This window comes from Crinia signifera, chromosome 9 (assembly GCF_055691185.1).
Source record: "Crinia signifera chromosome 9, ASM5569118v1, whole genome shotgun sequence".
Classification (NCBI taxonomy): Eukaryota; Metazoa; Chordata; class Amphibia; order Anura; family Myobatrachidae; genus Crinia; species Crinia signifera.
Window position 1 is genome coordinate 121,348,192 of NC_139225.1, and position 14,892 is coordinate 121,363,083.

At 42.8% G+C, this 14,892-nt stretch overlaps 1 protein-coding gene across 3 annotated transcripts in view; it reads right to left on the reverse strand.

The window, feature by feature from the left end:
• Nucleotides 1–14,892, reverse strand: part of LOC146035907 (fibronectin type-III domain-containing protein 3A-like) — a 91,233-nt gene that overhangs the window by 43,691 nt on the left and 32,650 nt on the right. For all 3 annotated transcript variants that reach the window (XM_083159613.1, XM_083159615.1, XM_083159614.1), the window contains exon 2: nt 3,841–3,978. In XM_083159613.1, coding sequence (XP_083015739.1) covers nt 3,841–3,951 — 111 coding nt within the window. In that variant the 5' untranslated portion in view covers nt 3,952–3,978. The remainder of the gene's footprint in view (nt 1–3,840; nt 3,979–14,892) is intronic.

Genomic DNA, 14,892 nt, shown 5'->3' on the forward strand with positions numbered 1-14,892 from the left:
ACTGAAACAAACAAAAAAATATGATGCTTTCAATACAAACAGTATTTCTTCCTTTCTAGCAGCTGCTGCTTTCTGAGTGTGGCCAATGTGTCACTGGTGGGTATTTTACAGAAATGCTAAACAATTAGAAGCTTATTTCAGCTGTACTGTTGCGCAACAGGAGGCTTTAAAAACAAGAAAACATCTGTTTCACAGTTGCAAAAAAGTAATTTGCCCATTCAATCTGCCGATGCAAGTTAAGTTGCGTGGAAATTCATTTCAGACTTGCTGGTACAATCAGCCGTCCCGTTTTCTTTTTTGTTTTGAAATAAATTTTAACGGGGAAAAAAAATGAAAGAGTCGGAGGCGAGATCGAAATTCCAACCATGTTACTGTGAGATTTATGGCATTGTTCCTGGCTGACACTACCCACATATAATTAGTGGTGTGAAGTCATGGAAAATCGGGGAGGGGAAGCCAATAGTTGCAGTGAAAAAAAAATGCTATTAAAGTCTTCAGCCATTATTCCATGTAGCGCCTTGTATCACAGAGTGATAAACTACAGGTCATCTTAAAGGGATACTGCATAGAAAGATTTAAATATAACAAGAAGTGTTGTTCTGATGAGGCAGGATTAGGGTACTCCCAGCTGTAAGAGTATGCCCAAGCTATGCAATCATGTTAGACAGCACTTTTTTGCTTACACATAAGGCTTATACACGAGCTGCAGATCTATTCGGCTGATGACCACAGACGTGCACTCCCGCCAAAAGCGAAGATAATGCAATTCAGGAAGACAGGACATAAACATCAGCCCCAGTAATGCGCCCCATTCAGGAGTAGAATGAGAATGCAAGGAGATCATACTGTGATCTATCTATCTATAGCTAGGGGGACTCTGGGTTTGGTTTTTTTTTTTTTTTAGATTGAACAGCATTTCACTGATGCCATTCTCGCCGGTGCTCTGTCAAACTGTGCTGCCATCTGATATGGCCGTTAGTAACAGCATGCCAGAGGTGCAGCCGGATATTCTTCTGCTGGAATAGAGCACTCTGGTTTTCTCCCTGCACATGTGGCATACATGTGTTCAGCATTGGCCCAGAAATAATAAATACAATGGCCAAAGTGCTTCACTGACGTCATTGGTCCATGTATTAGGCCTCATTCTCATAATAAGCCTGGCCAGTGTTTGTATGTCAGCTGAACAAAATAAAACCATCTGTCAGACACATTGCTTTGTACATCTTTGTTTTATGGAATTATTAATTTATTATGCAACATCCTTCTCTCTTCAGTAAATGAGCTCACAAGAGGACTGAGAGGATCTGGAGCACAATACAATTTGGATCATAGACCACATAAGTCTCATATCGGATGTTAGGGTCTTGCATGCATTATTATAGCACAGTGTACCAGACAGTTCTGCAGGACAATACCATACTCTGTCCTGGCATCAAATGCTAAATTCTATAAGCACTCAAAAGCCTCTAGTGTTCATTCTAGCAGCCGCCATCTTTGACATTCCATGCAGTTCCTGTTTCCTGCCTGCGGTGTCACTGTCTGCTGTAGTGCTTCTAGCAGTGTGGTCTGTATATCAGCACTGATATGCAAACCAGAACTGTGCTAGAAACACCACAGCAGACCGCGACACCCCAGGCAGGGAAGAGGAACTACATGAGTTTTCAAAGATGGAGGGTGCTAGAATGAACACTAGCCTCTAAGATCTTCGGGCAAGTCAGCGGTCAATAAAGTTACTGGCCGGTTGATGGAGGCCATCTTCCATTTATAGATAAGCATCTGTTGTTATGTATGGGAGTATATACTATTGTATGGTCAAAAATGTGTGAGCACCCTTCTAAAAAAGCTCAGTGACTTTCATTGTGTCGGCATGATAGGAAGCCATCCTTCCGAACAGGTCAGTTTGTCCTACTTCTGCCCTGACAGAGTTGACCCCCATCATTACTGTGACACAAGTGCTGAGTTATAGCAACATTATCTAGACGCAAAAGCCATTCAGCCGCAAGCAGGAATGACACATGCACTCGCAATACAGAACTCCGGAGTGTTGCAGTGCGGAGGTGGAAAAGTCATCTGTCCTTGGAAACTCTCATGTGTCCCGATCTATCTATGGAATCAACATGACAACCAGAACGGTCTATGAGCTTTGCGCCTTGTATAAATAGGCTAAAAAGCTGCTGGATTGCATTCAAGTACTTTAAATAAAGAACTTGACTATCAAGAACATGGCTCTAACATAAACACCAACGCACATCTTTAGTTTGAATTGGAATGACAATGGGCGGTATTCAATGAGAATACCTGCGAGGTGCAGCGAATCCTTTTTAGGATTCGCTGCACATTCGCCACGTTCCGGAGCCGGCGGGCTCCGGTATTCAACGTGTCAGGGGCTCGCTGCCCCTGACTGGCGAATATGAGCTCCTGCGGCGATTGCCGCAGGGAGCCTGAGGATGGTGGCAGGCAGAGAGATGGAAGTCTCTCTGCCTGCCCCAGAACTTTGTGGGGGGGAGGTGGGCTCCCCGGGTGCCAGGCAGCACAGGCTGCCCCCCCGGGGGTGCCAGCAGGGGACCGTATATTCACTATACCCGATCGTAACGATCGGGTGCAGTGAATATATGAATATGTAATGAGTGGCTCAGCTCCAGCGCCCCCTGCTGGCTGATGTGTAAAAAAAAAAATATATATATTTTTTTTAAATTAAATATATATTCATGTGCTTACAGCACATGAATAAAAATAGCATGCCCCTCCTCAGAATAAAATTCCTGATTTTTTTATACCAAATGTAAAAAACAAAACACTTTATTTTAAAAGTTCACATTCCACTTCACCATAAAAAGATAGCGATTGCTACTCAGTGAATCATGGTGAAAAAAACCTTCAAATGTATTCGCCATGTGGTCATTGAATAGGGTGATTCACCGTTTTAGTCAGAAATTCGCCATAAAAACATGGCGAATCAGGCTCATTGAATACCGCCCAATGTCTTATTTCCTAAAAGCAGAAGCCTTGTGAATCCCAATAGTCCTCTTTCACCGTCTCGGGTAAAGCTTTCCCAGAATGGTTAATCAACCTCATATTCCTAATGACAGGTTCAACCAACATGTATGGGAGTGATGAAGTATATATTTCACATATCCAAGCTGTGCCTCGTGCTATTGCTACTTCCAATTTAAAAGCATTCTTAGGGTGCCCAAGGCCATTAGTCTGGCACATGTAAATCATAATAAATGTATCTATACAGCAACGTGTTATGAAGGTCTGTAAGCGGAGGGAACCATCATCCAATGAAATTGCTAACGGTGACATGAAATGAAAGGCACCTGTGGAATAGCCCAAATAAGTTTACAATCTATGTGCTGTAGGGTCATGTCACTTGACACCAAGCAAGCAAAAATGTAGAAGACTTCCAGTGATAGGATGTCTGGTTACATACCAGGCATGACTACATTTCTTATTACTGTAAACTCTGATACAGTGTAATCATCACCTATCCTGAACCAGTGTTGCCTCATCGCTTCCTCTGGCTGCAGGAAGTTATGCAGCCATGGTTACAATTACAAATACTTTGTATGTCATGCCACAATTTTTAGTTTTAATTTTAAGCTAAAAATAAAAGTACAGGTAATATTTTCACAATTCCTGGGTAATTCAATTAGCAACAGCAGGACTTACTGCAAATATTCAGCTTCTAGGTTAGGAGCCCGGAGCTATATCAGGTTTGCAGAAATACATTTTGGCTTCAGTTCAACCAGTCTATATACAGAAAATATGCTTCCACTAGTTGAACTGAACCTGGTTCTCTGTAACCCATTCCTCTAGCAGCGAGAAGCCATGATTTACCTGTTGGGTGCTATCGCCATTTACCATGTGAGGTACGAGGGACACTTCATTCATTAAAGACGTTGCTTCCAATGGAGGAGGCTGGTCGGCCATCATGGCTGAAATGATCATTCATCGACAGATATTCACATCCACCACCTGCCGGCAATAAAAGTAGAATTATGTTTATAAACTTGCTTCACTCTGTTCTTTAAACTTAAAATGGCTTATTTAAGGAAAACAGAATATACACTAGAATAAAACATATGTAGAATCTCTTCCTTATAAACACAAGAAAAATAAAAAAAATGGGTAGTTATGTATTATCTGGACTCCCATGTTAATTGCACCCCATTTTTTCATACCCCTACTATCCAACTACGCATGGAGTTGATTTTATATAGTGTGGCGAGCGCAGCGAACCACCGTGCCCGAAGCGTGGTGAGCGCAGCGAGCCCCGCGAGAGGACACAGTCTCATAAGAAAAACGGGAGTCCAGATATTACATAAGTACCAAAAAATGTTTTCCAGACATTAAGAAGGTAGCTTCAATCCAACATAGAGAAAACCCCAACATACAATGTAGGTTTTATAAAATACATAATCTCACGATTGTATGCACACACATCATAACTGCATTCACATCGCGCTGCCGGGAACAGAGGCGGTTCCAGCGGTTTCAAATTAAACCCGGTCACCCATTATACACAAGGGCTACCGGCTTCAACCCTTCTTATATCCAAGGTTGAATTACTGGGTTGGTCGACCTGGGTTATAAAGGTTTAGTGCGTTCACACCACACCTCGACCCGGCAACATCCTGGGTTGGATGTGCGGTGTGAAACGGGTATAAGCGGCATAAAAATGCAAGTATAAAACGCAGATTATGGATCTTTTAACAGTTAAGTCCTTTAAAATTCATGTGGCCATTATCACGGTCTTGTATACAAGTTCTTTTTACCTGCTGTGAACAATCATACACTCTGATTGCACATAGAACGCGAATTTAAGTGAATGCAGTAATGCCTGAACCCAATCATATGTAATAAATAATAATAACACCACACTAAGTCTAAACCTTTGCATGTAAACCGGTACCGAAGTTGAGAGCACCGGCAACTCCTTCCTCCTGCATGTGTCAGGCACCGGAACCAGGATTTAAAGTTAACTTTTGAATTCATGTTGTTTATTTATATGCAATACATAAGAGCTGTCAAAAAAGTAGCATCACTTGGACTAGGCCTAAATGCCATTAAAGCTCATTGTCAGATCATGACTGCCAAAACTTTGCTGTAATGGAAAGTGATCATCACAGGTGGAATTAAACATTTATATAGAAGAAACATTTCCTTGAACAAACACCTTTACATCACGAGTTGCTAGAATGTATAAGCTTGCGCACAAACATTCCTTTTATCTACACAGTTCTACTGCACTGCAGAAAAACCAGATGTAATCTAGAGAAAGCATTAATTAGGATGCAGCTAATGTTACTTTGCTGTCATTTTTAAAAGGTTATTGCAACAATCACAGAAGAATCCAAGTCAAAAATCATATACAGCTATTCCCCTTGTTGACATGTATTTCGAGGTATCTCACCCTGGTGAATAACAGCTTACAGAAACATCATTTGAGGGAGGAGCATATATATATATAAGCAAACATCCTAATGGATTCCTCCTTGCTTTGTTTCCAACGGAAGCTTAGTTGAACATTTACGTCACTTCCTGCCCCATTGGAGCTTACAATCTATGGGGCAGATGTATTAGGCCTTATCAAGAGATAAATGCAAGGGTGATAAAGAGAGAAACGTCCAGCCAATCAGCTCCTTACTGACTTTTTTCAAACACAGCCTGTAACATGGCTGTTAGCAGGTGATTGGCTGGACGTTTATCTCTCTTTATCATCCATGCATTTAGCTCTTGTTAAGGCTTAATACTCCGCCCCAATTTTCCTTACCACGTGTCCATGCACACACATTCATTCTAGGTTTAATGTTGTTCGGAGCCAATTAGCCTAACAGTATATTTTTGAATAGTGGGAGGAAACCCAAGCAAGCATGGGGAGAATATACAACAGTTAGGGCCATGGTGGGAATGAAACCCATGACCTCAATGCTGTGAGGTAGCAATGCTAACCATTACACCATCTGTGCTGCCCAAATATATAGCACTCTCACACTAGATCAACCCCCCCCCCCCCCCCCCCCAAATCCTCTTACCCACGCCCAACCCTCTGGAGAAAACAAAAGTGGCGGCCATACTGTCCCACAAAAATATGACAATGATTGGAGAATGTTCTCTCCACAGTTTCCTACAGTACTGTATATTGAATAGTACATTTATATACCCTTTAGTTGTGACTGTAAAATAATAAATCAATATACAGTATGTAAACACTCAAGTTTAATAATCTTTTACTTTAAGCCTTACCACACGTTGTGTAATATATCAAATAACTTTGTGTGTAATGTATTTCTATGGGCACATTTACATTACCTTTTCCTAGATTGTATACAGGTTGAACTTCTCCAGTACAGAAGCTCTAGCTGTATATTACTGGAGGTATTTATCAACTATTGAAGCTCAAGTTTCATTAATGCAAAGCTCCCAAATTACTGTGCATACCATATACAGGACTGGATAGGTCTGCTCAATTTTACTATGCTGTAGAGATGGGATTTTAATCACGGAAAGCCAGCCAGGTGAGTATTTTTGTTAAATATAAAATGAGAATACAGTACCAGACTGAAGCTCTTTGTATACAGGCCAAGTAAAACCCAAGTGAAACTAGGACCTATCAAACCATAACCGGTGCCTAGAGAACAACGGACCTCATGCTTTAAGAGTTAATGGCATTAAGCATTCTGAGATAACAGGATACAGGAAATTTGTCATGCGTATTACGTTTATCTGGCATTTTCTTCCCTGCAGGAATAAAACAAAAGAGTCCTGTGTGCGAGTTTTACTGCACTCATGCTGTAGTGGACTGTGTAAACGTATATATCATGAATGCTACACTGGGCATTTTTGTGTGGGTCCCACCTTCCCCTCACTTCAGTTTATTGACTTGTGAGTTGTACATGCCTTCTGGCAATATTTACTGAATGTAGGAAAATTACTTTTCTTTTCAGCCATAAATTTACCGCAGTTGTTGTTGGTTTCCCTGGGATACAAGCATGATCTTTTCAATGGATCAAGTCATGTCCAGAAAGCAGCTGTGTGTAATATCTCATTGCATTGAAAAGAATAGGCTAACATTCACGGCATATATTTAGCTAGTTATTAACAGATATTTATATAGTGCACAATCTGTAGTACTTTAGAATTTTAAGCCATCCCTGTCCCACTGGAGCTTACAATAAACATTCTATACCGCAAGTACACACACACACACACACACACACACAAACAAACAAACAGTACATTTTGGGGGATTCTAATTGGAAAATCAAGAACCAGTAGGAAACCCATGCAAACATGGGGAGAACATACAAACTCCACATTAATAGGGTTGTGGTGGGAATTGAATCCAAGACTTCAGTGCCGCAAGGCAGCAAGAGAATTGTTGGTCCATCACGTGGTCCACTGATTTAAATAAAAGCACAAAAGGAAGAAGGAAGCAGTAAAACAAAAAAAGAAGGGAAGTGTCAAGCCATTAAATCCAAGCGCCATTAAATAAAAAAAAGTAACGGTATCTAAAAACAAATCAAACCAATATTTTGTAATCACTGACTCAGCCAACATGATTTCGAAATGATTCAACTAATTTGTATTGTAAAAAGTCTGATAGCCTGATCCTTATGCAGTACCAAGCCTCGCACATATTACTTCCTGGATGTGGCAAGGTGGAAAAACACAGCCAACAGGAACTAATACTCATGCAACACATGATAGCTTGTGACGATCATACATAGTCTTAACAACATGTTTTTGAAGCAGGTAATCCAATCAACACCAAGCCACAATCTTGCTATAAGAGAAAACGAAAGTTGTGGAAAGGCATGCTGGGATGTGTAGTTTCCCAACAGCTGGATAGCCGCAGGTTGGCAATGCCTGCTTAAGGGGGGTATTCAATCTCCGTCGAGCATCTCCCGTGGGGGAGATGCTCGACGGGCCCTATTCAATGCTGTCTTCCCCGACAGCATTGAAAAGGGTTTCCTGGCAGAACGAGCCCGACATCTCTAGCTGTCGGGCTCGTTCTGCCGAGAACAGCCGGGAAGTGACGAGATGCCGGCTGCATCTCGTCACTTCCCGGCCGCAACTCGCGGCCACGCCCCCTTCTCGTCCCGCTGCAGGCGGGACATTGAATCCCGCCTGCGTGTTCTCGGTCGAGCTGACCGAGAACGGGACTGGGTCACGACGGGCGAGCAAGCTCGCCTGCCGTGACCTGAAGATTGAATATCCCCCTTAGACTTTTCACAAGTCTACATGTACAATAACTCAGCAGCCAACTCTTGGCCCAATTCAGATTTGTATATAAACCTGATGGTCACGTACAAAATCTGATGGTGTGGGGTCCGCACTGGTGCCAGAAATGGTCTTGTGATACCGTTCGCAGCCCACTGTTAGATGCCAATAATTGACACGTTGTAGCGTTTGGGAGACAGCACTTGGCACTGTTCTTTCAAACCAGGAACGATTTGCCCCTGTTTTGAAAGGGCGATGGGTCCAACGGGTCTTTGACTCCAACAGCACACCTAAGAAAGCTTAATCTTAAAACAAAAAACCATTGTGAATCAGACCCTGTATCCTCAGATGCAGCCCTCAGATCACGCAGAATGTGTATCTCCTCCACATACCTCCTGCTGTATTTGAATTTTAAATGACTTTGCCAATTCCATCATGAATTACACCTGCTATTTATGTGCTGATGTATCAATGACTTGACGGGTAACGATACAATGCCATCCTATAAGTAAGCATTAATGTACTTTTCTGTACCTTGCTTATCTCGTAACTGTAATCACTTAAAAAAAAGGACAAATGCTCAGTTGCCATTGTGTCCCCTCTGCAGTATGAAGCACGGTTAACAAACTGTTAAATTTGCAGCCTGGTATAGTCAAATCTGGAAGAACATATAGTTCTACAGAGCAATAAATGAAAAACATAATAAATATATAATTTGTAGAACTTTCCTTTCAGGCAAATCTAGCATCCAGGGAAGCTATGCATCCATTGAAATCAATAGAAAGCACTTACACAGATAATTCTAAAAGCTCATCTTTGAAGGCAAACTGGGACAGGGACAGTGAGAGTGGAGTGCCCTTTTCAGTAATGTCTAGTTTTTCTAATGGAAACTGGACTTAGAGAGATAGGTACAATAAAATTTAAGCAATACTTAATACTGGCTAGCAAGTCTAATATGATATAAGAAACATAATGTTAAGTACTATAACGTTATCACCCACTACCGTGCCAGCTGACACTACACCCCTGCACAGCCTGGAGGAAGCAGGCCCGCATAGTGCCAACTGCGTACCACAGCTGTGAATTAAACCCCCTCAGCTGAGCAAACAGGGCTCTGCAGCAACAACATTTTAAAACTACACGGTGCAACAGGCATTACCTTTTTCGTATAACAAGATACACACTATGCAAAATATAATGTCATCGGATCACTGGTACATCTCTTTAAAAGGCATGTACACACTGGGCGACTTTCAGCTGAAAGACGTACAGTTTACACGTTTAAGCGGTTTTTAACTTGAAAGCAGTCCTATGTGTACGTCCCGTGGAGAGATGGTCATCTGTGATTGAATACCCACCTAAATTTCTCACTCTCTGAATCTCTCCTCCTATTACATTTCACCCATAGTCTTTTTTAAACACAACATTCTCTTATTTGAACTTCTATAACAAAATGTAAAGCAGACATTTTCAAAGGATATTTTGCCCATCTCAGAGATGTTGGCACTTAAACGGTTAATTCTTTTTTTTTCCCTTCAGATAAACTGAACAGTGTCAGACATGAAGATGTAAAGTCCTGGGAAAATCCCCTCTTTGTTAACACTGTTCATATATTCAAATTGTTTAAACGAAAATAAGACATTGTGAAAAACTAAACTAGTCAGTCACAAAGCATCTGCTGTTCCGATACCTACCGCAATGGTTTATATAAACCTAAGTGTTTCAGAGACATCTGGAGAACTGGACGACGTGGACGCCCGAACCGCAGCACAGAAAACCTAGTCTCGACAGCCAGTCCTCGGGTGCTGATTTATAGAGAAACATTAGGCGAGCTCAGAAATACAGCCAGCATGCACTGCACCTGGGCGAGCGTTGTGCAAATAAAAAAATATTTCATATAGTCTTACAATTATTGACTGAGTCAAGTGTAGTCCATCCATAAGAAGAAGAGATTACACATGGTTCACATGAGTTTCAGAAGAACATAATTAAGAGGTACTGTGAATAATTAATTTCTCGCCAATTAAACACAGAGTAAGTGAAGTCTATTCATCAGTCTGCTCCTAGTTTGTAGAAGCACGCGGCTGCTGTCAGTGGTATCTTGCCCAAATCACAAAATGCAATTTTGGTTCCATCTGAGTACACACAAGGGATTTGACATCCTAGCTTTGGCCATTACAAACAGCATTTAAAAGGCCAACTCCATCTTTTCTGAAGTTTGACTATTAAACTGGGTACATACCAGATGATGTGGAAACAACTCGATGGTCATCCAGATTTCTCTGCTTCCCCAGAACAAATGATATAATGTGTATGCGCTGTGCAATCTGTTAAACGACTGAGCGACATATCTTATTTGATCGCTGCAATATCCTATTAATCGCTGCAATCACATAAAAAAAAGCCCAAATTGCATGTGAATCACCCTAGTGCAGTGGTTCCCGAACTGTGTGCCACGGCACCATGAAGGTGCCTTGGGGTCTTGAAGGGGTGCACTGGATTGGAGGTCCATGACGAATTCAAATTATTTATGATGAATGTGATAGGCAAATTGTGGACATACAGGTGAATCCTGTCAATTATGACATAACTGACACTAAAGCCCCTTATACACTAGTCTGACCTGTCATAAGGACAAGTCAGACCAAATTGCCTGATTGAGATCCCCCGGCAGCTCACTTATGATTTGGCACTTGATGTGCCATTTTTTCATGCGATAAAGCACATGCGATTTATCGCATGTAAACTCCCGTGGAGCTGTAGCAGTGACGGGGAGCAGGAGAGCCGGCAGCGGCAGATTCTGCGCAGCTGGTAGCGGCAGCAGAATTTAAAAAATATTTTCAAAAGACTTGCAAGAGAATTCTCTCAGTCAATTAGCGGGCAGCAGGTCTCTTGGGGGAAAAAAATAATAATTCTGCTGTCGCTTCCCTCCCCTGCCAGGACTCTGCCACTAGCCAGCACCCACAGGTGCCTGCCCCATGGCACCCGCCGCTGTCCATCTCTACCCATAGGTGTGTGCCAGTGGTGCTTCACCACTGGCACACACCTACGGATCGGACCTAATACATCGCGGGTGCTAAAATAGCACCCGCAATGTGCTGCTGATGGGTCCAATCTGATAGATTGAACCTGCAGTACAATCTGTTGTGTCTGACCCATGGGACCGCACATAGGGTTGGATGGGATGTCACAGACATCCGATTTGGGCCCGATCTGCCAGGTTCAGGTGAAATTGGCCCAAATTCTACTAGTGTATGGGAGATAAAAAGATATAAACACAATTTACTTAATGTAATATTTTTGTCTGATTTTATAAATGAGAAACTTTTGCCCTAGGGGTGCCCTGAGAATTATTCGGATACTCAGAGATACTAGACATTATACTGATGATGTATATATATGTATATATTACTGCACTGTTCACCTTGACAAAGGGGTACCTTATGCCACGAAACGTTGGTATGCTATTTTTGCACTAATATACGTTTTTGAAAATTCCCAGAGTGCCGCTGTCTGCTTCTTTGCCTACTCCTGCACAACTGTTCCGGAAGGCACCTGGGTCCCTGACCAGCTGGGGGAGTGCCAGGTCAACACACACCTTGATAGATAGAATATATATATATATATATATATATATATATATATATATATATATATCTATATATACACACACAGACATATATACACACACATATATATACACATATATACACACACTATTCCCTGTTATTAATGTCACAGTAAGTAATCAGTCATTGTTTTAAAGTCTTTGTACAAAGCATTTTGTTTGAGCACAGTTCAGTAACATTGGCCTTGAAGGCACAGCAGTGTCTCATATATACAACAATAACATCCTTAAATAATCAGAATAAAAGTTTATGAAGGAAAATCAGGGCAGCAGAATTATTAGTTACAGATGCCTTCTGTTATGGCCACTGTACTCCCGTACACAAGCCACAGAGTTGAACGACCACGGCATTACCTAAAGTTAGGAATCCACGCAAACCCATTCCACAAAACACATCGACAGTCACACAAGAGTACAACTGCAATCTATGCCAACCTTTATAAAACCCCAGAGAGCATGGTAAGCATTACCATAGGATTAGCAACAACTCGACTAGAACTACCAGGTACCACCTTGGAGTGAGGAAAGTATTCTCCACCGTAATTTGCCTTTAGTTCATGATCTTGTCCATATTCTCCTGCAACATGTACTAAGCAAGCCGTTCCCTTTATTTTTGCTTGCCTGTGTCTGCCAGGTCTCTATATCATTAGACAGAGATGCTTATTCCCCTGGGTTACAACAAAGCACTTGTAAGCTCTCTGCAACTGTATCCTTGGAGGTGCATTGTATAAAAGATCAGCCCAGTTTGATAAAGTGTATATATCCATACAGAAAGAGAGAAAATGCCAGTATTGTAACAACAAATCTCCTAAGAATTATTACCTCTCACCACATCAAGGGGGTGATATTAATTGCCTCGACCACCCGCACAATTACAAACAGTGTGGCTATAAAGTACCAGCCAATCAGCTGTGTTTGAAAAATAACAGCTCAGAGTTGATTGGCTGGTGCATTATCACCTTCTACTTCTTCTATCTCTTCACCAGGCTTAATAAATCTGACCCAGTGACCTCTCACTAGAGTGATGCCTTGGGGGAGCTGGCTTGCACTGGACCAATAAGGCCAACTGATTGTGGTTGGTGAGACCATGTGTTTTTGCCCAACATTATGCTGATCGCATCAATTTTACTGATATATTACAGTGTTTATTATTAATATTCTGATCAGCAGTGTTTAGTATTTAGAGTGCGCATCTGCATTTTCTTTTATCATTGTGGAACTACAAGGCTCAGGATGGCAGAACCTCTCACTGGGGTCGATTGAATACGGTGCGCAGTGAATAGCACCGGGAGGGAGCGCACCGCTAACTCAGACTAGTGGGTTTCTGCTCAAACTCCTCCTGGGGTGCCAGCAGAAATCTGATAAATCTGAGGCAGGAATGCCGTTTTAATCCCTAGCATGGTGCAACCAAGATCGCCGCGGGGCACGCCAGTAAGAAAATTCCAGTACTCACGACTAATAGCTCCCGCCTGGTGCTCTTCACTGTGCACCATATACTGCATTAACCCCATTATGCCTAGGATTAGGATGTGCAGTTCAAACCTCCCCTCCTAACGTCCCCCATGAAACACGTAGATGGCAGGAAAGCAAAGGATACAACAAAGCTATTAGGGGAATGGAGACTTTAAGCTACGAGGAGAGATTAAGCAAGCTGGGACTATTTACACTAGAGAAAAGACGTTTAAAGGCCCCCATACATTAGGCCGACTTGTCCTTAGGACAAGTCGGACCCAATTCTCCTGTGAGCCGCCCGGCAGCTCCCCGGGAGGCTCACATAAAATTTGGCACTTGATGAGCCAGATTTTACATGTGATAAATCGCATGCGATTTATCACATGTAAAACAAATGGGGAGCTGCAGGGCGGTGAGGAGCAGTGGGGCGGGCAGCGGCAGTAGTGGGGGCGGGCGTCGGCAGTAGTGGGGGCGGGCGGCGGCAGTAGTGGGGGCGGGCGGCAGCTCACAAATAAGTTCCCGGCGGGTGATGCTTACCTGGCCGGCATGCTGTGGTCTCAAATACAGTAGTAGCGCTGCCGCTGCGGGACGCACAGCGGCGGCTATTAGATTTTCAAAATAGCTGTCAAATGACCGGCCGTTCTGTGATTGGCTGAGAGCTCTCTCAGCCAATCACAGAACGGCCGGTCATTTGACAGCTATTTTGAAAATCTAATAGCCGCCGCTGTGCGTCCCGCAGCGGCAGCGCTACTACTGTATTTGAGACCACAGCATGCCGGCCAGGTAAGCATCACCCGCCGGGAACTTTTGTGAGTTGCCGCCCGCCCCCACTACTGCCGCCGCCCGCCCCCACTACTGCCGCTGCTATCTGTGATCACAGCCGGCCAGGTCAGTGTGTCTGCCCGCCGTGCTCCCCCGCCCCCCGGTGTCTGCATGCATATGCCTGACAGGTGGGCAGGCATATGCATAGCATACAGGGAGGTCGGATGATCTTATGTGCTGACCGTCCGACCTCCCTGATCCGGTCCGATGCGCACGGGACCGCGCATCGGATCGGATCATACATCACACACCTGCGATTTTGGGGCGATTTCATCTGGTTATCGGCCCAAAGTGCCGAAATCGGATGAAATCGTCCCAAAATCGTATAGTGTATGGGGGCCTTAAGGGGGGACATGCTCAACATGTACAAATATATCAGGGGCCAATATAAGGAACTGTCAAGCGCCCTTTTTTCTGCTAGACAGGAATCTAGGATGAGAGGGCACGAGTTTAGATTAGAAGAAAAAAGATTTTGTTCATCTAGAAGAAAAAATGTCTTTCCAGTCAGAGCAGTCAAACTTTGGAACTCTCTTCCTGAAGAAGTGGTGTTGGCAGACACTATAAATACGTTTAAAATAAGGTTGGATAAACATTTATTGGTTAAAAACATCCACGGGTATGAATAAGTAAAAATCTGCCTTTAAAATATCAGAACATACTATACAACAAAGGATTAGCTACTATAAACATAGGTTGAATTAGATGGACGCAAGTCTTTATTCAGCCTTACCTACTATGTAACTATGGCCCTTATTCAGATATGA